Source organism: Astyanax mexicanus, chromosome 5, assembly GCF_023375975.1.
Source record: "Astyanax mexicanus isolate ESR-SI-001 chromosome 5, AstMex3_surface, whole genome shotgun sequence".
Taxonomy (NCBI): domain Eukaryota; kingdom Metazoa; phylum Chordata; class Actinopteri; order Characiformes; family Acestrorhamphidae; genus Astyanax; species Astyanax mexicanus.
Window position 1 is genome coordinate 25,527,013 of NC_064412.1, and position 23,926 is coordinate 25,550,938.

General features: G+C 38.9%; 1 protein-coding gene across 18 annotated transcripts in view; it reads right to left on the reverse strand.

Moving 5' to 3' along the window:
* lrrc7 (leucine rich repeat containing 7) overlaps positions 1–23,926 on the reverse strand; it is a 223,839-nt gene that overhangs the window by 121,977 nt on the left and 77,936 nt on the right. For 17 of the 18 annotated variants that reach the window (XM_015605571.3, XM_007248271.4, XM_007248262.4 and 14 more), the window contains exon 1: positions 22,857–23,467. The exons of the other annotated variant lie outside the window; for it this stretch is intronic. In XM_015605571.3, coding sequence (XP_015461057.2) covers positions 22,857–22,881 — 25 coding nt within the window. In that variant the 5' untranslated portion in view covers positions 22,882–23,467. Of the gene's footprint in view, positions 1–22,856; positions 23,468–23,926 lie in introns of those variants that run through there. 18 annotated transcript variants of the gene reach the window in all.

A 23,926-nucleotide genomic window follows, 5' to 3' on the forward strand; every position in this document is an offset into this window, starting at 1 on the left:
ACACACACACAGTGGTCCCCTAATGCATCTCTCAGTGGCACACTGCTACTGCAAGAATGTTGCTGCCACCACGGAGAGGGGAAAAAAAAGAAGAGAAAATGAAAAAACTTATCTTTCACTGCACACTTTATATTCTACTCAGCAGTAAAAAACAGCCCGAAATAAAACAGCATGATCAGGTGCTGGCAGGCAGGCAGGACTCAAAGCACCGGCTGAAGCCCACTACCCCCCGGAGATAGCAGAGTACAGCACGAATAGAACATACACGACTCCCTGCCACTGCACACCATTCACAAACAACTATTATCTATTCTAGCGTAACTTGAGTTCACATTATTAAATTGTATATACTCTTACATCATTTCAAACTAATTTTAGCGCCAGAGTGAAGTTGGTTGTTCTTAACCAATTTATATGTATGCCACAACTAGCTGCTCTAAAACCTCACATCATCCTCTCGTCTTTGATGGGCTTTGTATCAATACTTCCTATGAAGGTTCTACATCAAACCTACCAAGACATGGCCGTCCACCCAAACTGACAGATTGAGCAAGGAGAGCACTACTCAAGAGAAGCAGCTAAGAGAACCATAGTCACTCTGGAGGAGCTGCAGAAATCCAAAGCTCATATGGGAGCATCTATTCACTAAGGCTGGGTATCGATATTCGATACCAAAAAGGCACGGATCGGAATGTCTGGGTACTACTGAGTACCGAAAGGTCTGAAAAAAATTAGTGTCTGTTTTCGATACTTTGCATGAAACGCGCATAAACGCGACAAAGTGTGCACAGTGCGGTAAAAACAACTGCGACAGCACCCTGACGCACAGAGAGTGTGCACAAAGAATAATTATCTTCAAAAAAGTTCAGAAAAAAGTATTGTTTGGGTACCAGTACCAAATTCAAAGTATCAAACCGGTACAAGTACCCAGCCCTACTATCCACAGGACAAATTTAAGTTTAAATTTAACACAAATCTGGCCTTTATTGAAAGAGTGGTGCAAAGAAAACCACTGTTAAAAGGAAGACATACTAAGTGCGGTTTGCAGTTTCCTACAAACCATATAAGGGACACAGCAAACTGAAATGTGGAAGAAGGTGCTGTTTTCAGATGAGACCAAAGTTAAACTTTTTGTCCTAAATGCAAAGCTCTATGTGTGGCAGAAAATAACACTGCTCATTACTCTGAACATTCCATCCCCACTGTGAAACATGGGGGTGGTAGCATCATGCTGCGGGGATGCTTTTTTTCAGCAGGGACAGAGAAGCTGGTCACTAGACACTCTCCAACCTCTGACCTGGCAGAACTTACGCTATTTTATAAAGAAGAATGAGCAAAAATCTGTGTTTTGTCTCAGTGCTAGCTACCCTTTTCTGCTGTCTTGATTGAGTCCTCGCTTTGATTTTGACGTTTTTATTGGTCCCACTGACAGCCCATACCCCAGTCTTGTTTTTTTTACACCCTGTGTTTCCAGGTATGAAGCATAATAGCAGGCAAACACAGTGTGTTTCTACCTCGATATCACTATACAAAGCTCCATGACCAGAGACAGAGTAAAAGGGGAGTAAATATTGGCAAGATTTAGGCCCAGAAGGACCACAAGACGGATGCCAAGATGACTAAACAGGTAACACTGAGCTTTGGTTAGGGTTGCCCTTAACACTGAGTTATAGACACTAAGTGGTAATATCTTCTACACCAATCTGTTTACATACACACCCCAATCAGCCATAACAATAAAACCACTTGCGATACTGAGTAGCATCCACTTTAACGGCACTTCACTCCAGCAATGGACTTCACCAAACCGCTGTAGTTTGTATCTGGCATCAAGACAGTAAGCAGCCATGAGTGCTCCATCAGTTGACCACCCCACACCAGGATCACTGTATAAAATCAGCCTGATGTTTTGAAGATGTTCTGACATCTAGTCCAAACATCTCGTCATCGTAATTTTGGCCCTTGTCAAAGTCCCTCAGATTCTAATGCTTACCCATTTTTTGCCACTTCCAACACATGATTGAACCATCTTCAAGAACTGGCTGTTCTCTTGCAGCCAAATACAGTATATCCATTTATTGGCAGGTGTCAGTGGAACACGATAATCTAGAACACATCCTCTATGTGCGTTTGTGAGGGTGAATTCAGTCATATGGCAGGCTTACATCACTGCTGCAAATTCTCCAGCACGGCGGCTTCCTGCTGTCAGATGTCAGCCTCCATACGGATCTTCCTCTACTTCATGGCACAGCTCCTGTTGATATTAATAGGAAGGCTAATCCCTAGCAGTTTCTAATAGGCCCATATTTTTTATCTTGATGGCTGCAGCACAGGAAGGATCCTGTAATGCATTGTGTCACTAGCAAGATTGTTTCTCCACAATGGCCCTATTGACACTCGCTGGTTGCAGAGAAGATAAGACAATTAAATTAATCGTGTGAGAAAATTCCTCAACGGAAAACGTATTGCTTCCGTGGACCCCGATACAGAAAGGCTTGTGAAGGAGAAGGAGGTGGAGCAGAGCCAGAATCAGAGGAGCATTGAGAGACACAAGAGAAAAATTCTAACTGGATTGGGGGCAAGTGATATAATGCCCTGTCATCATTATTGTGATAAATTATACCATGAGATCACTGTAAAAAAAAAAAAAAGTAATTGTTCTCTTTATTGTGATTTTTAATTCAGCTGAACAGGAAATATAAAATATAGCAAACTAACTGCCTCAACTAAGATTATTACAGCTCTGGAAAAAAATTAAGAGACCACTTCAGTTGCTGAATCAGTTTCTCTGATTTTGCTATTTATAGGTATGTGTTTGAGTAAAATGAACAAAAATATTGTCATTTAGAGCATTTATTTGCAGAAAATGAGAAATGGCTGAAATAAACAAATAAAAGATGCAGAGCTTTCAGACATCAAATAAAGCAAAGAAAACAAGTTCACATTCATAAAGGTTTAAAAGTTCAGAAATCAATATTTGGTTGAATAATCCTGGGTTTTAATCACAGTTTACATGCATCTTGGCATGTTCTCCTCCACCAGTCTTACACACTGCTTTTGGTTAACTTCATGCCTGCACTCCTGGTGCAAACATTCAAGCAGTTCAGCTTGGTTTGATGGGTTGTGATCACCCATCTTTCTCTTGATTATATTCCAGTGTTTTTTTTTTATTTGGTCAAATCAAAGAAACTCACCATTTTAAGTGGTCTCTTATTTTTTTACAGAGCTGTACATTCCTTGTCAAAAGTTGGTCTAAATACATAAAAATCTGTCTTGGAAAAATTAATGAAGTGTAGTTAAGACCTAGTTAAGGTCAAGCCAACTATTTCGCACATGCTCAGTTTGGTTGAATGCTCTTTAGTTGAACAGGGTCTACTGAGCAATTCTGCAGGGATTTGTCACCCAATGTCGGTCATGCTATTTACATATTGGGAGTGTCCTCCCACCTCTCACTCACCATCAGGGTGTAATCATTCTCCACAGGGTGCTGCTGCCTTCTCTTGGCCTCAGTGTTAAAGGCTATAAAAACAAGTTGCTATGTTTTGTGTTGCTGAGAGTGACTATATGCTCTCTATATGGGTTCAGCTGGTCATATTTGCATTATAACAAGTTTATATGACTGACAATAAGAGAGACATATAATAGCCATAAATTCCCAGATCCCAGCTAACCTACATTACCAAAAAATATAGCAAAAAATATAGCTTTGTACGCACTATATAAATTTAATGTAAAATAAAAATTTTGTTGATCATAAAGGATAGTCAGCTAAACTTAAATTAAGCCAAGTAAAAACAAAAATGTTTAACTTGTTGAGATTCAATATTTGAAGTTTGTATACATATGAAACGTGTAAAGATTTTTAGTTGGCAAAACTCAAAAATCTAGTGCATTAAAGTGCCTTGAAATTTGTACTTTTTACACTGCACAGGCTACATTTCTGACAATACCAAAGTACTTAATACAGACAACTTAATACAGACAATACAGTACTTAATTTAGATTTATTTACCATAAAAGAATTACTTTTAGTTCCCTAAAAACATTTCAATCTCGTTTTTAGAAAAATTATGTTTGAGTGCAATAAAATATGTCTATAAACTTCACATTAGAGGGCATTTTAACTCTGTAACATGTAACATGTAACATGTGTATTTTTGAGTAATTAAGATGTGGGTGGAAAATGACTGGAACAGGGATTTTATCCATCTGGATTTATTTGGATGGTGGAAAGCAACACAAACACAGAGTCAGAGCTGAACGCTTTTCTGCAGTCAACCTCACTGAAGCAGAGTGAAGAAACACTGTTAGTACAAGAGACACATGAGGAGGAGAAGGCAATCTCTTCCTCAAACAAATGGAGTGGTTGCGGGTTCCAAACACTTTAAACAAACCAAACTTCACCAGCCTTGACTCATTATATTCACACCCCCATATTTAAACACCCAGCCCACTACAGATGCTAGACAAAGGCAAAAAAAATCCTTTTTACAGGTTAAGAATAGAGAATATAGTGTTTTAGTCAGTTTTCTCAGTAAAGCATACACATCACCTCTAAAGAGCAGGTATCCATGCTAGGCTAAATCATTAGCCGAAATGAACTTAAAAGCTTAACTAAAGCTCAAATTCTCAATGCCATTGAAACTCTTTGAGAGGTCCACATAATAACTTCATGTGAAGCTTTGCACTTTTATGCATGCACATCACAATAATCGGGAAACTGTGCAGATCTGTCAGGTATGGCTCACAATCTGACCATTTTTTTTTATTAAACTTGTACTTAAACATTTAAAGAGTTCAAAGATACAATTGAACAAACTAATTTAATTCCATTGTGAAGATCTTACATTGATTCTTTTGTTTTACTTTAAAATATCTATTATTAAAAGTTCCAGAGTTAGAAAGAAAATGATGCAAACTGTGTGATTAATTTTTATTTATTTTTTTAACCACTGACAACCTAAAACAAAGCCCAGATCTCTCCACACTCTAAAACTGGTGACTCAATGGGTGGCCAATAAAAATAATTATTTATCTTACTTAAGTATAAATAATGGTTATCATTGCTTTACTGGAGTCATGCATTTTTACTCCTATTTTATTTCAGCGTGTTTTCATTCTGTTAAAAAAAAAAACCTATCCAGATAAATCTCTTCATCCAGATAGAGTGAAATAGATTGTGGTTGGATGTAGAGAAGTATAAACATAAACCAGTTTGACACCCTATTGGTTTCTATGCGATTCATCACACCTGCACACGACTCAATAGAACTCTGAAACAGGGAGCAGAAAGGGGATTTAAATGTCTAAAAGCTAAAACAATCTATAGTTGAAATGTTTTTCCAGGTCAAAAAAGGGCAGGATTCCAGTTATGCTTCCACATGAACTTTAATACTGAATGCACTCCTGGTGACCAATCATGGACCTGCACTTACAGAACACAAAAAAAACAAGCAGGCACATAAAAGGAATATTACGAAAAGGAAACAAGAATGACACAAGACACAAGCAGAAAAGATATGAATGGATGAATACAATTTGGTTAGTGTGGTTGGTGTGGATAACACCACGTCTGCCAGTGAGCTACCATGTGGGAGATCTTAATTCCAGGTCTGGGTGACTATGCTATGCTACACTGTCGCTCTGGATAAAAGCATCAGCTAAATTCCGTAAATTAATTTGTTTTATGTGAAAAAATAGGACTTCAATGTCAGAAAGGAAAAAATATATATTCTTCTGATTCCAAGAACTGTTGTGCTTAGTTTACTGTATTTTTCACATTATAAGGCGCACTTAAAATCCTTTCATTTTCCCCAAACTCATCAACGCACCTTATAATCCTGTATGCCTTATGTATGGATTTTACCAGTCAGGTTGTAAGGAGCAGTTTAAGCCACCCCACTGAAGTACAGCGTTATACAGGAGTTTCAGGAGTTTAGTTCTCCATAACCGGGGCAGAAGTAGCATTAGCATTAACTGCTAACCGCTATTTCCCTGTTCAGAGGTGAGAATTATCGGCCTTTCGCCTGCTGTTAACCCCGGCTAGCGCTGCTGGAGCAACATTAACATTACTCACTAACCACACTAAAATGCTAGCTACTTGGCTCTTTCAGTGGTAGATATATCGGACTTTAGTCTGCGTTTTTACTGTGTTAAAACATGATACGTGGGATGAACAGCTAGCTATTATCGCCCTGGCTTACCAGAACACTCAGGGTTCCTTAGTATATCGCTGTGTAGATTAACATCCAGCGCTCATTTGACTTAAAAAGAAAGTTTTTTTTTTATTACAGTTTTGTTTACTTAGCTTAGCTTTACTTAATTTAGATAGTGTCTCCTAAAATGCACCTTATAATCCGGTGCGCCTTATGAATGAATAAAGACCAGAAAATAGCCGATCATTGATAGTGCACCTTATAATCCGATGCACCTTGTTGTCACATCTTGGCCTCGTCTCGTGTCTCTGTGTGTCTTCCCCACGTGACCTGTGCTCCCCTGTGTCTCCCGTCTCAGTACTTTTCCACCTGTTTCTCATTTGTAGCTCCGCCCCTTCCCCAGGTGTTTCCAATTCTAGTGTGTTTCATGTTACTATAAAAAGCACTCCTCTGCCACTTTGTCTCCGTCGGTCTTTGCACCTTCCCATGTCGTTTTGTCTCTCAGCGTTTCTCTGTGTTTTCATATCCCGTTTCCTAGTTCAGTGTTTATCTCGTTTTACTTCTAGCTCCTTGTTTATTTTGCTTCTTTTCTGCCTTGCCCAGTTTAGTTAATCCTGTCTTGTTTTAGTTCCTTGTTTGTTAGTATTTGGTTTATTTTATTATTTGGTTATCCTTGTTCTGTTTAGTTATTTTAGTCTTGTTTCAGTTACTCGTTTGTTTCTTTAGTCTCCCTGTTTTGTTATCGTTAACCCCTTATTGGTTTTGGTTATTGGTTATTTGTGTATCTTTGTTTCATGTTACTTGTTCCTTGTTTTCTTGTTATTTATTTATTAAATTATTATTTATTTTCACCCTACCTGCACTTGTGTCCGCCTCCTCGTCTCCCTGCCTGGGTCATCCGTGACACTTGTAGTGTAAAAAATACTGTACTATTTTGATTACTCTGTTCATATGAAATTGACCTGCTTTTTTTTTTTTCAGTGTTCATTGACAGAAATGGCGGCATGCAGTGAATGAATGAAAGTCTCAGTTTGAGAAACAATCTTTGCCCACATATATCAAAAGGAAACCAACCTGAGGGTCAAATGTAAGAAAATGACATCACTGCAATGTGGGGGCAAAACGGGATGATGCCTCTACCAAATCATACAAGTGCTTCTAAAAAAAGAAGGCATGCTCTCAGCAGAAAACACTCTTCCCAGCAGACTACATGTATAAGTGAATAACGGCTCAGGGGACTTGGCCTACATTCGGCATGGAGACTGCTGGAACTCTGTATCACCATACCGGACTATGAAGCACAACAATCTGTGGGTGATTCCCCCGAGAGATTTCAATCACTGTGCTGTGCCCTGCCAATCTGTCAATCTGGCTAATGCAGTGAGCATATTAGAGTACACCAATAATCCAAACACAAACGCTGGATTATACACAATAATGATGCAGTGTGTTGCCAAAGTTGTATTTGAGCAAAAAGCTCCCCTCTGACTGCTCCAAATTCCATTAAACTAGCCCTCTGACAGCCTCTTGATTTTTGCTAAATCCTATTTCACCTTTAAAGCACAATCCTCAACTCTTATCCTTATTGTAATCACCGCGCGCTGGCAGACGCTTTAGCCTGAGCCAAACATGACATTGTTATTCTGACCAGCAGGCCTAGCAGGCCTTCATCTCCGCCTGAGAAAATGCTCGGGTTCCCCCTAATCTCACAGAACGTGAATTTACCCAGCAGGAATGTAAAGACTTCTTTGAATGGAACTGCACAGTCAGCACTCCCACAAATCCCAGCCCTCCGAGGAAAAAGCCAGCCTATAGCAGGGCACGTGCAGGCCTAGCACATCATACACTCCGCCTAAAAATGGCTTTGATGTGACATGACCTATAAAACTGAATAAGAACAAAGACCTCATTTACTACTTGAATTATTTGGTATGTTGAATAATTTACATCTCATGACCTTGTAAGGAGATAATCTGAAGTACAATGAATGTAGATTTGCATTTATTAGCACGGTTTTGTAACAAGAAATGCATTCACCAAACACTGCAGGGGCAGAATTTAGGCTTAGTTTAGGCTTTTTTATGATTATTAAAAAGTTAGAAGTTATTTAAAGAAACGTACCGGTTCTGACTCTGGTTTCTGTAGAGAGGTTGTCATAGAAACCTAGTGTTAGGAAGTAGGGCTACACGCTATATCGTTTAAGCATCGTCATCGCGATGTGCACATGCGCAATAGTCACATCGCAGGACGTGTGATGTCACTTAAATCCAACACGTCATGTTGCAATGTTTTGATTCTTGACATAAGTAGTAGATACACAGCGTTGTCTCTGTGTCTGTGTAAGTGAAAGGCTGCTGCTGCCTGAGAAGTGCAAGGGAGAAGGACCGCGAGGCGGAGTGAGAGCGCGGGGGGGGGGGGGGGCGGTGCGTGTGGTGGGTGATATACTCGAGTTAACTGCATGGCTTCCATCCACATGGTTGGGCACGTGCTTGTAAGCGCACGTGTTGAAAGCTGTGCACCTCAGTCCAGCACAGTTTTGCGCAGAAAATTTTAGTTACAGCTAAATTCACGCTTTTAATCCCAGAAACACGCTCTTATTTACCTTTTAAAAAGCCATTTAAGGGCCTGATTAAAGGGCCGATTACTGTTGTTTTGCTGTTTTCCTCAGGTTTTGAGACAGCGTGCGGATGGGGGGGTGGGGCTATTGACATCATGGGCCCTGCATTGTTTAATATTGCGATATGTATTATCGAAAAAAAGAACATTTGCAATGTAATTTTTTTTCCTATATCATGCAGCCGTATTAGAATGTGTACAACACAATTATACCAATAACTTTATTATGAATACAATATTAAAACTGGATATGACCTCAAAACAGCTGCAGTTGTGCATAGTATGGAATCCAAAAGATATTAGAAACATTTATTTGATTATTTGCTCTATGCTGACATGATTGCATCATGCAATTCCTGCAGATTCTTTATATGTACTGTATATTCCAAAGGCATTCTGCTTGATTCACATCTAGTGATTGGAAAGCCCATTGAACAATGAAGAACAATGAGCTCAATCATGTTTATTAAACCAGCATCAAGCAGCTTCTGTGTTGCAACATTATGCACTGGTGATTAAGATATTGAGAAGATTGCTCTCATCAAAAAAGTGTTTCTAAATGGAGAATGGCCAATCAATAGATATTTTTCCCTTATTATAAAATCCTGAGTACATTTGAGAGACTGTTCTGCTGAAAATCCCAGAAGAACAAAGAAGGATCAGATTAAGAAATACCTTTTCTGAATTTGCTATTCCAACAGGACAGTGCTCATTCATCATATACTGCTGCCATTATAAGAGCTTTTCTTAAAAACACAGATGTGTGGGATGCTATTTATCTTGGTATCAATACTCCACCCCTCTACCACAAAATCTGCAGGAATATCAGAGCTGCATGGGATGTATTATCGCAAAGCACAATTAGGAACCTTTATAACTCCATGCTAAAACATCTTGAATGTAGCATTAAACATGCATTACACACATGTTCTGTATGTTTAGCTTGAAAAATATTGTCCATTTTTATTTAAATATTCAAAGATTTTATGTTCCTGCAAGAGGTTGGCGATATGGCCCTAAAATAATAATATGAATATATTTCAGGGTATTTTGCTATAACAATATTTTTGGCAGTATTCAATTATATTTGCCGATAATTTTATTTGCATATGATATAATATGTAATGGCACACCCCTAATATAGATTTTCACCAGACTGTAAGAGAAGTCAATGATCCAACATTCAATGATACCAATAATGAATTCCATATATTCAGAATTGAAGTGCAATAAATGATACTGAACAGATACGAAATATGCCTCTATTATATATATGTAATGGGAAATGAGAACAGTGTGATTTTGTTTTTACTACAAACAACAATAAAATTATAGCCACCCATTAAAATATTTAATTATATCACCCATATGGACCTAAAATAATATCACGGTATTCAGGGTATTTTTGTGATAACGATATTTAAACATTTTGGCTTCACAGCACGAAAAAGCAGGACAGTGTCCTCTGAAAAGTGCAGAAGTGCTGCACCATTAAAATATCAATCCGCCAATTCAGAGTGCACCTGACTCTTAAAAGGAATGGCAAGTGACGCTGATTATTTCATGTTATGCCCAAAGCTCACCCATGATTAATTAAGAGAAGTAGTACATAGAAGAAGTGCACAAATTGTACTTTTATTTTCGTGATTACGATAGCAAAGACCAGAGACTGTAAAAAAAAAGATGGACGCCGTGTCTCCGTTCCTATTCATTCAATGAAAATGAAGCCAAAATCTTCCGCCATGTTGGCGATCCTGAATCCTGAAAGTTGTCTGTTTTGCCATTGAAACCTATGGGGATGGGTGGGGTTACACAGCTTTCTGAAACCGAACAGCAGGGGCCGCCCGACCTGTGGTGGCTTCACTTTTGAGAGATGATGCTCTGTCCAGCTATATACAGTCTATGGCAAAGACACATTGACAAGACCTAAATCACGCAGCGTCCTGACGGCTCGCCAACAGATTGTTAAAATACGGCATATGTAGTGAAAAAAAATAAATTAATGCAAAAAGTAAAAGCCCTCGTTAGCAACTGAGAGACAAATGTCGACACACAAATCCACAAAACCAGACATAGATTTAAAATGTCAATTATACAGTCTAATAAATACATTACATTCAGACTTTACAAACAGCACGGACTGTAACATTCAAAGTATCTGAGACATTAAAATATTTTTGGCTATGTATTAGGCTGTACTGTGTACTATGATAAAAGCCATTTTAAAAAGAAGAAAGTCTGAACATCTCAGTATAAATTACAACCCAGTCAAGCTGTTTTTTTAGTACAGATTTGGGCTCCACTCATTCATTCATCGCTTACTTGCTGAGAGCCATCTCTACTTTAATTAACAACCCTGACTAAAATATATGCAACCTATCCTTGGGACAATTACTGGCATTATCAAATCAACAGATTATTTAAATTCATGACAATAGCATGCAGATTATTGTCTTTTGGCTATCGGTGATGCGTTGGTGCCATGTAAATGATTTTTTATCTGTTTTGTTTTTGAGGTAATCAAGATCTGCTCTTGGTGGGGGATCTATTTTCATTCAAGCTGCTTCAGTCTGTGACATTTACAATCAAACTTAAAATGCTAACAGCCATGAACCCAGCAAACAACTTTTGTTTAGTTAAATGTTTTCTAAACATTACAGTTAACATTTTTAAAACATTTTTATTTGACGTTTTTATACATTTTATAAACGTTTCCATAACGTTAGTATTCACATAGCTGGGAACGTTATGTAAGAAACATTCTAATAACATTTTGATGCAAACCACTGTTATGTCACTTCTTTTCAAAACATTCCTGGAGCATTACTTCTGTAACGTTACACGATAACTTTCCTGGAACCTTAAACAGAAGCGCTTTACTTAACCAAATAAACAGTTTTCAGTAAATGAATTTGTGTAGATTAACATCCAGAGCTTGTTTGACTTTAAAAGAAAATGTTTTACAGTTTTGTTTGATTCAGCGTAACCCCTGTTCCTTACTATTGTCACTTAAAATGCGCCTTATAATACAGTGTGCCTTATGTATGAAAATAAAAACAGAAAATAGACGTTTATTGATAGTGCGCCTTATAAATATAAACCATCATTGACCAGCAGTAAATTTAGCATATTTCAATTGGAAATTAAGAGAGCAGAGTGGAGAGACACACAGTTCAAGCTGCTTGAGGTCTAGTGTGAAGTTTCCACCAATCAGTGATGGTTTGGAGAGAGACATGTCATCTGCTGGTGTTGATCCACTGTGTTATATCAAGTCTAAAATGAGTGCATTATTTTCCCAGAATATCTTACAGCACTTCACGCTGGTGTACAGCATTACACATGCACTAGTATTAATTTGGCACAAGTGTAAAAACACCCTGATACCACCTTCTCCCAAGAGTCCTGGTACAGTTGCATTTTTACAAATCAAAATTCACACCTGCCCAAATGATTCACACCAGGGGTAAGTATACAATCCTCAATCCTATTCATCTAGAATAGAAGAGCTATGAAAACGGCATGAGATGCATAATGAAATTCTAAATAACACACATTTTGCCTTTACATGCAGAATATAAAGAACAGATTTCAATATGTACAGGCTACTATGCAAAAAATGTGCCTTCCAAATATACACATACACATCCTGTATGTTGTATAAAATAGATGCTAAGTAGTGCTGGTCGGTATACCGCGGGGGGGAACTATTACCGGTATGTGTTTCTCTCATACCGCCACACCTCTAGAGGGCGCTGCAGAGCGCCATGTGAAACAGAACCGTCAGAGAAGCACACGCAGCCGTGTGGAGTCAATCTGAACACCTCCTGATTCTGTTTCTCACTGTAAGAGTGTTTTATCCCAGTAAAATAGAGCAGTAACTACAGCCCTTTTAAATATTTTAATACTGAAGCTCGAAGGATGATTTGAATGTATTTTTGACTGGAGAAAAAATGGAATTGTATAATTCCAGGAATAATATATAGTATAATATATAGTAATAATATATAGTAAATTTATATTAAACTTGTGTCTTACTAGTGCAATAGAGCTTTTGAGAAATATCTCTTTGAATACTTCAACATTGAGTCCATGTCCATTTATAGTGTTTATGGAACTATTTAAAATATTTTTTTTATATTTTGTAAAGTAAGCTGTGTTAAAGTTGTTATTATTAAGCTGTTTTTTTTTTGCAAATAAAGTCTGATTTCTTCATATATTGTTTAATTTTGTGGGACAAATTAAACCCAATAGTAATCAAAGCCTTAATTTAAAGCCATAACGTTTTATATTATATGTACTACTAACAATACAGTAACTCACAAAACCCATTTAATATGTAATATGATGTAACTGTTTTCTGACAGTTAACATTCTAAGAAAGTTTTTGTTCATTGCAACATCACTTGCGTCAGTGTTTTAATTTTTAGTTTTGGAAATGTATTTATACATTTTATAAACGTTTCCTTAACGTTTCCTGGAGCATTATTTCTGTACCGTTACATGCTAACCTTCCTGGAACTAAGGACCTTCACGATAATTACATTTTCGATTTATCAATCAGTGGATGGACATAACCTCAATAATATTTTATTTGAATCATGATATTGTTTAGTGAATTTGTTTGTATGTTTGTTCACATATATAACAGCGAAGCCAGTCTTGCAATACCAGACCAAGACTTCAATAACTGTAACTTCATACATACAGTGTGGACTGCAGTCGGTAAGGAAAAAAAGAATATATTATTTATATTTGATTAACTATGAATAATTAAAATGTCTTTAAAATGGTATAATTTCTTATGTGTTATACAAGTATCATGTGTTTATGGAATTATTTAAAATATTTTTTTATATTTTGTAAAGTAAGCTGTGTTAAAGTTGTTGGCTATTGTTTATAATCTTCAGCTGTTTTTTTGCTAATGAAGTCTGATTTCTTCATATATTGTATAATTTTGTGGGACAAATTAAACCCAATTGTAATCAAAGCCTTAATTTGAAGCCATAATGTTTTATATTATATGTACTAGTAACAATAAAGTAACTCACAAACCTATATTAAAAAATAGTCATTAAAAAAAATAAAAAATAAAAAAATAATAACAAATATACCGTTATATACCGTGAAACTGTCAGAATCTTGAAAAAAAAGTGATATGAATTTTTTGGCTGTACAGCCGAGCACTAATGCTAAGTATAGAATCATTACGACTATTACGACTTTAAACTGAGCGCAGATGGAGCAGACTGTTTTCACCATCGCCCCAGGGCCTGTGAACGGACACCGGTAGCGCTGTACAGAAACTGAAACAAACCCCTGACGCCTGGGGAAAAAAAAGGGCTGATGCTGCACGGCAAAAAGAGCTGGCTGTCAGAGCGTGTGCACAAATGTAAGCATTCTGCTGAAAAAATCTGCTTGACAAACATGTCATCAAAACAGAGAGAAGCGAACGGGATGACAAAAACACAAATGGAGATGCAGCTCTTTCAAGGACTCCTCTGACATAGCAATGCAGGAATAACGCGCAAAAAAAAGAGTGGTTCAGCCTTGACTCATCTTATTCCCACTTTTCTTTGGCCATGATAATGGAAGCCCAAGGCAATGAGCACTCTTTAATGTGAGTGCTCCTGAGAAAGCATCGAGCAGTCTGGATCTGAATAACGCCAAGTGTACTTTCAGAGGGGGGTTCAACGCTGTAGGCAGCAAACCAGGATGAAATGAAGGCTGCATGAAGCATAACCTTCATCTTCCGGAGCTGTAGCATATTCATACGTATAGATGGCAAGGTGGCGTGTTACATAACGCTTCTGTGCTTTAAACCGTTTTTGTGTGTGTGTTTTTTTTTTGTTCTAACACACAGTAACAGTTGATGTGTGATGCGCCATACGATGCATCAGATGCTAAAGTGCTGATTTAAACATAACGTTGCAGCTTATTATGTCATGTTGTTGAGACATGGGAAACTTGAGAAACAGGCACTATGGGAGTCTTGTACTAATCATACATATTCGGCAGGAATCGGCAGGGCAGGCAGGGCTGTGTTGGCGCTTCGCACAGACACTTCGCTCGCGCTGGGATGCCTAATTTGGAAGCCCATTGCCGCCAGACAGGCCTCTGAGTTCATGGCCACACTCTGGACACTGCAGAGCCGCGATAGGACCGTCCTTCACCTGCTAATCCACATCCCGCAGGTCCGCTAGCAAGTGCCTACAGCCCGGCCGCCCGGATTCTACAGCCCGCCGCACGGATTATACTGTTACCACTGCTGGTGTTGCAAGCTCCATTTCTGCTGCTACATCTGCTGCATGTGGACCATGGACTAACAAGTTCGTGACTATGGTTATACAACTTGTGGGGAGGTGAGTGTGACCACCACCCGTCACAGAGTGTGGATTGTGTGAGCTGCCGCCGCCGCACAGTGAGAGCCGCCGCCGCCGCCACACAGCGCCTACAGCCCGGCCGCCCGGATCCTACAGCCCGCCGCACGGATTATACTGTTACCACTGCTGGTGCTGCAAGCTCCATTTCTGCTGCTACATCTGCTGCATGTGGACTATGGACTAACAAGTTCGTGACTGTGGTTATACAACTTGTGGGGAAGTGAGTGTGACCTAACTTATTCAGCTAACTGTGCTAACTGTTTAGCCTAGCATGGCCAGCCTCAATCAAATCAATGTTCTCCTGTTTCTTGCTTTCCTCCTTACTGTATCACCCCCCTTACCAGTTGCACACATGGGGAAGTTGATATTCTTTGACCCCCTTTATTTGCCGGACTATCAAACTGACCTAGTCAACAGCTATAATAGAGACCTATCTTCCCTGCTGTTTACATTGTCTCTGGGGTTACCACCAATTGTAAACATTACTATTCCTCCTCTGTCTTCATGTTATGTTATGAGTCTTCTTAGCAATATGATTATTTTACCTTCTAATTCTCCCAAAAATTCTCCCACACTTGACAAATGTAAACACAATGAATTATCCTCCCTTTGACGTGCTCTGATTGTGTTATTACTCATAATCTCTGGTAATGTTCATGTCAACCCTGGTCCTTTTGACACTGTTCCCCCCCTCAATGGTTTTCAGGCACATGATCTTGGTTTTCATGATTTTTGTGTTAGAAACAATATGGGTTTTCTTCATGTAAATGTAAGAAGTTTGGTGCCAAAAATGGACCAACTTAAAGTCTGGGTGGAATCCTCCAAGCCTCATGTCCTTGTCCTGACTGAGACATGGCTGCGTAATTCTGTCTCTTATCCTGATGCCAATATTACTGGCTATAATCTACTCCGCCAAGATAGGTCTTCTAAAGGTGGGGGAGTAGCAATTTATTTCAAAGAACAACTACAATGCTCAGTGTTACTTGCCAAGTCTATTCCAAAACAGTTTGACCTCTTGATTATTAAGATAAAGCTATCAAAAAATGTCTCTATTACAGTGGCCGGCTGTTACCGCCCTCCCTCAGCCCCTGCATGTACTCTTGAGGCTCTTAGTAGAGCACTGGCACCCTTTACTAGCTCTGAGTTTGTTCTGCTGGGTGATCTTAATTGGGACATGCTTAGGCCTCCTGAGAAAGTCACACAGCAGTTAGACTCCCTTAATTTACAACAAATTATTACTCAACCAACCAGGTTTAATTCCAACTGTTCAAAGAAAGCTACCTTGTTAGATGTAATTCTTACTAATACTCCTCATATGTATCAATCTGGTGTGTTCTGCAGTGACCTCAGTGACCACTGTTTTATAGCCTGTATACGCAAAAATATCCTCACCAAGCAGCCCACTACTATCAGCATTAAACGATCGCTAAAGCATTTTAACACCCAAGCCTTCCTCTATGACCTGGCCAATATTAACTGGCACAGAGTCAGTCTGATTCCCTATGTGAATGATGCGTGGTCTCTGTTCAAAGACCAGTTTAGTGCTGTGATCAATAAGCATGCTCCCTTCAAAAAACAACGATTGAAAAATCGTCATAGTCCCTGGTTCACTCAAGAGCTTACAACTCTTCTTTATCTAAAGAATGCTGCTTGGAGAAAAGCTCGTCTATCCAAGTCTCCCATTGACCTCCTAAATTTCCGGCAACTCCGTAATAGGGCAACACAAGCCGTACGACAGGCCAAATCTGGTTACTTCAAGGCTCAATTTACACATTGTAGCTCTGATCCCAATGCTTTCTGGAAAACAGTAAGAAAACTTCAGAATAAGTCCTTGGCCATACCTGTTTTACTCAAAGTTAATGATCACGTTATCTCAGATAAGACTGCAATGGCAAATACTTTTAACAGTCATTTTGTAAAGTCTGGCTTTGTCTCTGAGAATACATTGTCCAAAGGCCCTACTATAACGCCATCCACAGCTTGTACTCTTCAAAGTGCTCCACACCTGCACCCTCCTATACACAGCTTCTCCTTTCGGCCTTTTACAGAGGAGGAGGTCTTAAAGGAACTGTCTGCTCTAGACCCCAAAAAATCAGCTGGGTCTGACAACCTCCCCGCATTTTTCATTAAAACTGCAGCTCCCATTATTGCAGCACCCATAACCAATCTCTTCAATCTTTCTTTCCATACGGCTGAAATACCCTCCGATTGGAAAGAAGCTATTGTCCTGCCCTTGTTTAAGGGAGGGGAGCAGTCAGATCCAAATAGCTACAGACCTATCTCTATCCTGCCCTGTGTGTCTAAGGTATTTGAGAAGCTTGTATACAACCAGCTCTCTGACTATCTTAATAATTGTGGTATACTCTCTGATGTACAGTCTGGGTTCCGCGCTGGGTACGGGTGCACAACAGCCACTTTAAAGGTATTAAATGACATTACACTTACGCTAGACACCAAACAACACTGCGCGGCTATATTTATCGACCTTGCAAAGGCCTTTGACACGGTTGACCATCCCACCCTCATCCGTAGGTTGAGTAGTATTGGGGTATTGGGTCACTCGCTGGCTTGGTTCTCGCACTATCTCTCTCATCGAGTGCAACGCGTAAGGTTTGATAATTCACTCTCTCACCCCCTCTTGGTTACAAAGGGTGTTCCTCAGGGTTCTATACTTGGCCCATTGTTGTTTTCCATGTACATCAATAATATTCCCCTAACTGCTGGCAATTCACATATTCATCTTTATGCTGATGACACAATTTTATATGCCTCTGGTCCTTCTCCGTCTTCTGTCCAATCCACGCTTCAGGATAGTTTTCTTCAGGTACAACATGCCTTTTCACAATTGAAATTGTCCCTCAATGCAACCAAGACAAAAGTCATGTGGTTTCATAGGAAGGGTGTTCCCTCTCCGTCTCCCCTAAACATCTCAACCTGTGAGGGGGAAATTTTGGAGGAAGTCTCTACCTACAAATACCTGGGTATTTGGCTAGACTCTACATTGTGTTTCTCACATCACATCTCTCAGTTACAGTCCAAGGTGCGGGCCAAACTTGGTTTCCTTTACCGCCACCGTCACGCTTTTACTTTCTCTTCTAAACTCACGCTTATAAAAATGACTATTCTTCCCACACTTGATTTTGGAGATACTATCTATAGAACTGCCTCTAAAGGCACTCTTGCTAAACTGGACACACTCTATCATTCTGCCATTCGTTTTGCTACAAATGCCCCCCTACATACTCATCATTGCAGTCTTTACTCTCTGGTAAATTGGCCATCGCTTCATACTCGTCGTCATATTCACTGGCTCACTCTTATCTATAAGACCATTCTTAATCAGACACCCCCTTATTTGTCTCGTCTATTGCACCGTTTACCTACCATGTATAACACTCGGTCCTCTCTTCGTATTTTGCTAACAATTCCTCAAACCAGATCTATACTTGGCCGTGCATCATTCCAGTCAGCTGCTGCCACAGACTGGAATGCACTACAAACTCACCTCAAACTGGTTACTTTTATCTCCGTCCCAGCCTTCAAACGTTTTATTTCCCACCATCTCACGGATCCCTGCAAATGTTTCCCCTCCATCTAATCCTTCAGTTTAGTTTCCTGCCTCTATACCTAGGCCTGCTGATTTAATGGTTTTTAATGTTTTTTCTCATCCTGTTTTTATGTTTTTGTTTGTTGTTTTTTTTTTTTAAGTGTTACTTATTTGTGTTTTATGTCAGGCCATCACTGTAAATAAGAACTTGTTCTTAATGATCTGCCTGGTTAAATAAAGAAGAAAATAAAAAAATAAAAAAAAATACTAAAAGCTGAGCGAGCATAAACAACTACCCCATACCACATGCTGGTGGGTAGAATTAGCCAGGCTTGACTGGGCTCATCTCCAACACTGACAACTAGACCTCTCTACCACTGCTGCAGCAAAATAAAAACAGTTCACATCAAGAATAAACTCGAAAAATTACGATAAGAAAGATACACAACATAGAATTTTCACAATAAAGTCGTAATATTACAAGATTAAAGATGTTATAGTACAAAAATAAAGTCATATTTCCAAGCACTACCTAAATGGTCAACTACATTTGGGATTTGGGGAATTTAAATTAGGGTTTGGGGTAAAATTGTTTAACCTGTTTACAGTGAGGAAAATCAATATTTAAACACCCTGCGACTTTGCAAGTTCTCCCACTTAGAAATCATGGAGGGGTCTGAAATTTTCATATAAGGTGCATTTCTACTGTGAGAGACATAATCTAAAAAAAAAAATCCTACAGTGTGATTTCACATAGTGGACATGCACCTTATATGAAAATTTCAGAACCCTCAATGATTTCTGAGTGGGAGAACTTCCAAAGTCAATGGGTGTTCAAATACTTATTTTTCTCACTGTATACTGTATACCTGACCTTACTGTAGATGCAATAAAATCTGCTAAATAATAAACTAAAAATGATAAACATTACTGTTAATAAAGAGCATCACAGAAGAAAGAGTGCATTAAGCATTTATTACAAGTACTAGCAACTTAAAGGAGACATGTTATACCTCTTTTACACAAGTTAGAATAGATCTATAGATCTATACAAAACATGTTCATGAAGTACTTTGCACAAATGTACTCTCACATAAAGAGATCTTATCAACTGTATTCTTGCCAGATTTAGTACCTTTCAGAATGAGCTATTTAAGGGCTCTGTCACTTTTATGAAAATAGGCTGTTGCTGGCAACACTCCCCATGTATGCGCTGAGCATTAACCAAACAAAGCAAGTTCATGCTTAACTGAAGCACACAAGTCATTATTTAAAAGTACTCACATCTCCCTCATCTGCTGACCACAGATCCCTCCCTCAGATGAAGTCTGCTAGCTAATTCTGCTCTGTGTTTTTTTACACACTTGGAGTGTTTATAGGGGCAGTTGAGACCAAAGTGGAAATAAAAAAGAAGGCAAAAAGTTAATTTAGCATAATATGTTCCCTTTAATACCAACTGCAGTAGTGGCTGATCTAGCACTTTTCCTCTGATGCAACTTTTTTTTTACATATGTTAAGCAGTAGCGCATCGGAAATAGGGGATATCAACAAATAGCTGAAAATCCTCCTTTTGTCCTTTTTTTTTGCAACAGAACGAGTGGAGCCGGCTCCTGGCAGCAGGATAGTACATATCAGTACTCTTGGTGACAGGCTCTTCTCTTCTCTCCTGTCCTAGAGCAGCTTGGCTTGCGTCCAGCGTCCCCTGCCTAGCCAGCGGAGGGGAAGCCATTTATCTCTGGACAGCCACAAGACCCATCATACAAACATCAGTCTACTGGTCCTGCCAGTCAGCCTTTGTTCAGCCATCAAGGCTTCTTCCCCTCTCATTGCTCCAGCAGAGATAGACACAGCCACACCTAATCTGCTTACACCTGTCCAGCAGGTTATCTACCATTCACACACATTCCGGGATACGGCCGGGCAGCGTATAGCGAAAGGGTAATAGTATTGCCCCACGCGACTCCTGAGGGAGGAAATTTGCGGCGATGGCCGTCCCTCTGTAGCAGATATCAGTTAACTTGTCTAGAGGACATATCCATGCTGTGTCAGTCAATGAGAGAGAATACCACAACTTCAAGGGTAATCCTGTGTTAATATCACCAAACCGCAGCAGGAATTTGTGAAAAAAAAGATTGAAAAGATATCAACCAGTTAGGGCTGGGCAACACTGTATAAAATAAAATCTCAATATACTGCAAATACAGCTCTGGAAAAAAATAAGAGAGCACTTAAAAATGATGGATTTCTTTCATTTTACCAAATTGAAAACCTCTGGAATATAATCAAGAGGAAGATGGATGATCACAAGCCATCAAACCAAGCTGAACTGCTTAAATTTTGCACCAGGAATTTTGGCATTAAGTTATCCAAAAGCAGTGTGTAAGACTGGTGCAGGAGAACATGACAAGATGCATGAGAACTGATTAAAAACCTGGGTTATTCCACCCAATATTGATTTCTGAACTCTTAAAAACTTAAAATGAATACTAACTTTTTTCTTTGCATTATTTGAGGTCTGAAAGACTTTTGCATTTTCTACAAAAAAATGCTCTAAATGACAATGTTTTATTTGGAATTTGGGAGAAATGTTGTTGGTACTTTATAGAATAAAACAACAATGTTCATTTTACTCAAACATATACCTATAAATAGCAAAATCAGAGAAACTGATCTTCTATTTTTTCCAGAGCTGTATAGTAAGGGGTGACAATGGTGATGCTTTTTAATTAATAACACTGTGTGCCCATGTTCATTCATAAATATAGAAAACTGGGCAGCACCCAATTGTAGCCTGCTGTGTGTGTGTGTATGCTTTATGCTTGTACAATAAAACAATAATACATTTTCCCAAATGTTCATAAAACAGAAACCCAAGCCAAGAATATTATCTATTACTATTCTCAATTCATACCAGCAGTGACTTTAACATAATATGTGCATGGATGTGTGGGTGGAAAAAAATTCCACGCAAGTGAATTAAATGGAGGAAAGCGATGAAGCTATAAAGCTATTATAGCCTAATAGATTATATAGCGTAAAAGATTAGACTTAGCCAAGCTTGAGAAGCTAAACATGATCAGTTACATATTGGGTCAAGAATTTAAAAACATTTTTTTTTTTTTTAAGAAGAAGAAGCCTTTTAAGATTAGATTAGAGACCTGAAGAACCATAAGCCTGGTCACTGACATCACAGACTTTATGAGCAAATACTGTACCAATATCCCACAATGTGGCTCATCACACCTCTGATTCCTGTTTCCTGTTCCTGAATGACTCCACTGGAATGAATGAGCATCTCAAGGTGGGTAAGACCCACCACATAGGCACCAAGACAATAGCAAACCAATACCAAGCAATATATGCAATCAGCTTTTAGCTTAAACCATGTAAATTATGAAGAGTCCTGGCTTGAAATAAAGGCTACCTGCTAACTGACAAACTGATACATACATACAGCTCTGTAACAAATAAGACACCACTTAAAAATGATGAGTTTCTTTGATTTTACCAAACTGAAAACCTCTGGAATGTATATATATTCAAGAGGTAGATGGATGATCACAATCCATCAAACCCAGCTAAAATCCTTGATTTTTTTTTTGCAACAGGAGTGGCGTAAAGTTATCCAAAAGCAGTGTGTAAGACTGGTGGAGCTAGGAGAACATGCCAAGATGCATGAAAACTCAACAGTCACTAAAAACCAGGGTTACTCCACCAAAAATTTATTTTTGAACTCTTAAAACCTTAAAATGAATATTAACTTGTTTTCTCTTTGCATTATTTGAGGTCTGAAAGCTCTGCATCCTTTTTGTTATTTCAGCCATTTCTTCATTCGGACATTTCTTGCAAATAAATGCTCTAAATAACAATATGTTTATTTGGAATTTGAGAGAAATGTTGTCTGTAGTTTATAGAATAAAACGACAATGATCATTTTACTCAAACATATATCTATAAATAGCAAAATCAGAGAAACTGATTCAGAAACTAAAGTGATCTCTTCCTTTTTTTCCAGAACTGTATATTAGATGTATCTACAGACAGGTAGGTAAGTGAACACTGAAGATGAGGCCATCTGGAGAATGCTCAAGAACCCACAGCACAGCACAGCATGCAGGAATCAGACATCAATGCTATCAAGCACACAGAACTACTTACGCTGAAGCGTTGAGCAATTGTCCATTGGACTGGACTATGTGATCAGAGAGTGTGTTTTATTCCAGCTGGAGTCGTGGTCCTTGGCGCTGGGCTAGAAGAGGAGGAGGGAGTGCTCGCAATCCACAGAGCATCACATCAGTGTTCAGTCTCGAGCTCGCACTGAACGCAGCAGCCCTGCAGCGCCTGCACGGAACGCGCCTGTCTCTCTTAGAATAAAGCAAGAGGAGCAGAGCCACATGATCTCATCTATAGATCTCTATCTGCTCCACACGCTGAGATTTAAAAAAAGAGGAAAAACACTCCAATTATAACCTCACTACTAATGCATATAGATCATATGCATATCAGAGCACGCTGGGCCATGTTTTTCCTCAATCTCCCTGAGAGCAATTGATGAAGTTCATGTTCAATATATATAAAACGCAAACAACTACAATAAATAAATAAAAAATAAATAAAAAAGAATCAGCGTGTGCTGATTTCCTTCTCCCTCGTTTTCAGTCCGTCTTCAGCAGCAGCCATCGTGATATATATCCATGCAGGTGAAGTAGCTAGTAGGACAGAGCAGAGATGAGCTGAGAGCAGAGCGGCCGTGGCTCTTCCTCAGCGCCGTGGACGCAGCGATGCTCCTCTCTCGTGCTGTTTTTTCTCCACCCGTATTCCCCACACGCAGCTCACATAGCCCCGCCCCCATGCGTTGCGATTGGCCAATAACGCGTGCGGTAGAGACGCTTTTCCCAGTCTCAGCGCAGAAGGCGGGCACTGCCAGTGGCGCTGCTAGCCAATCAGAGGGCGAGGCAGATTGTGACGAGAAGTACCTACCAATCACGAGTTTTTAAGCATGTAGGATCAGTGTAACGTTTATCGGTTCAATATTTCTTATTCTGGAATTGTAAAATAAAAAACTGTGAAAAAAAACTTGATTTATTTATTATATTTAGTATAGTGAAAAAGTTTTTTTTTTGTATTTAAAAAAAGATTTTTTTTTTTATTTCTGGAGAAAATAATAAATAAATAAAGATTATTTTAATTCTTTTCTGGTATTCTGATTGTGTGAAATGAAGAAAAAA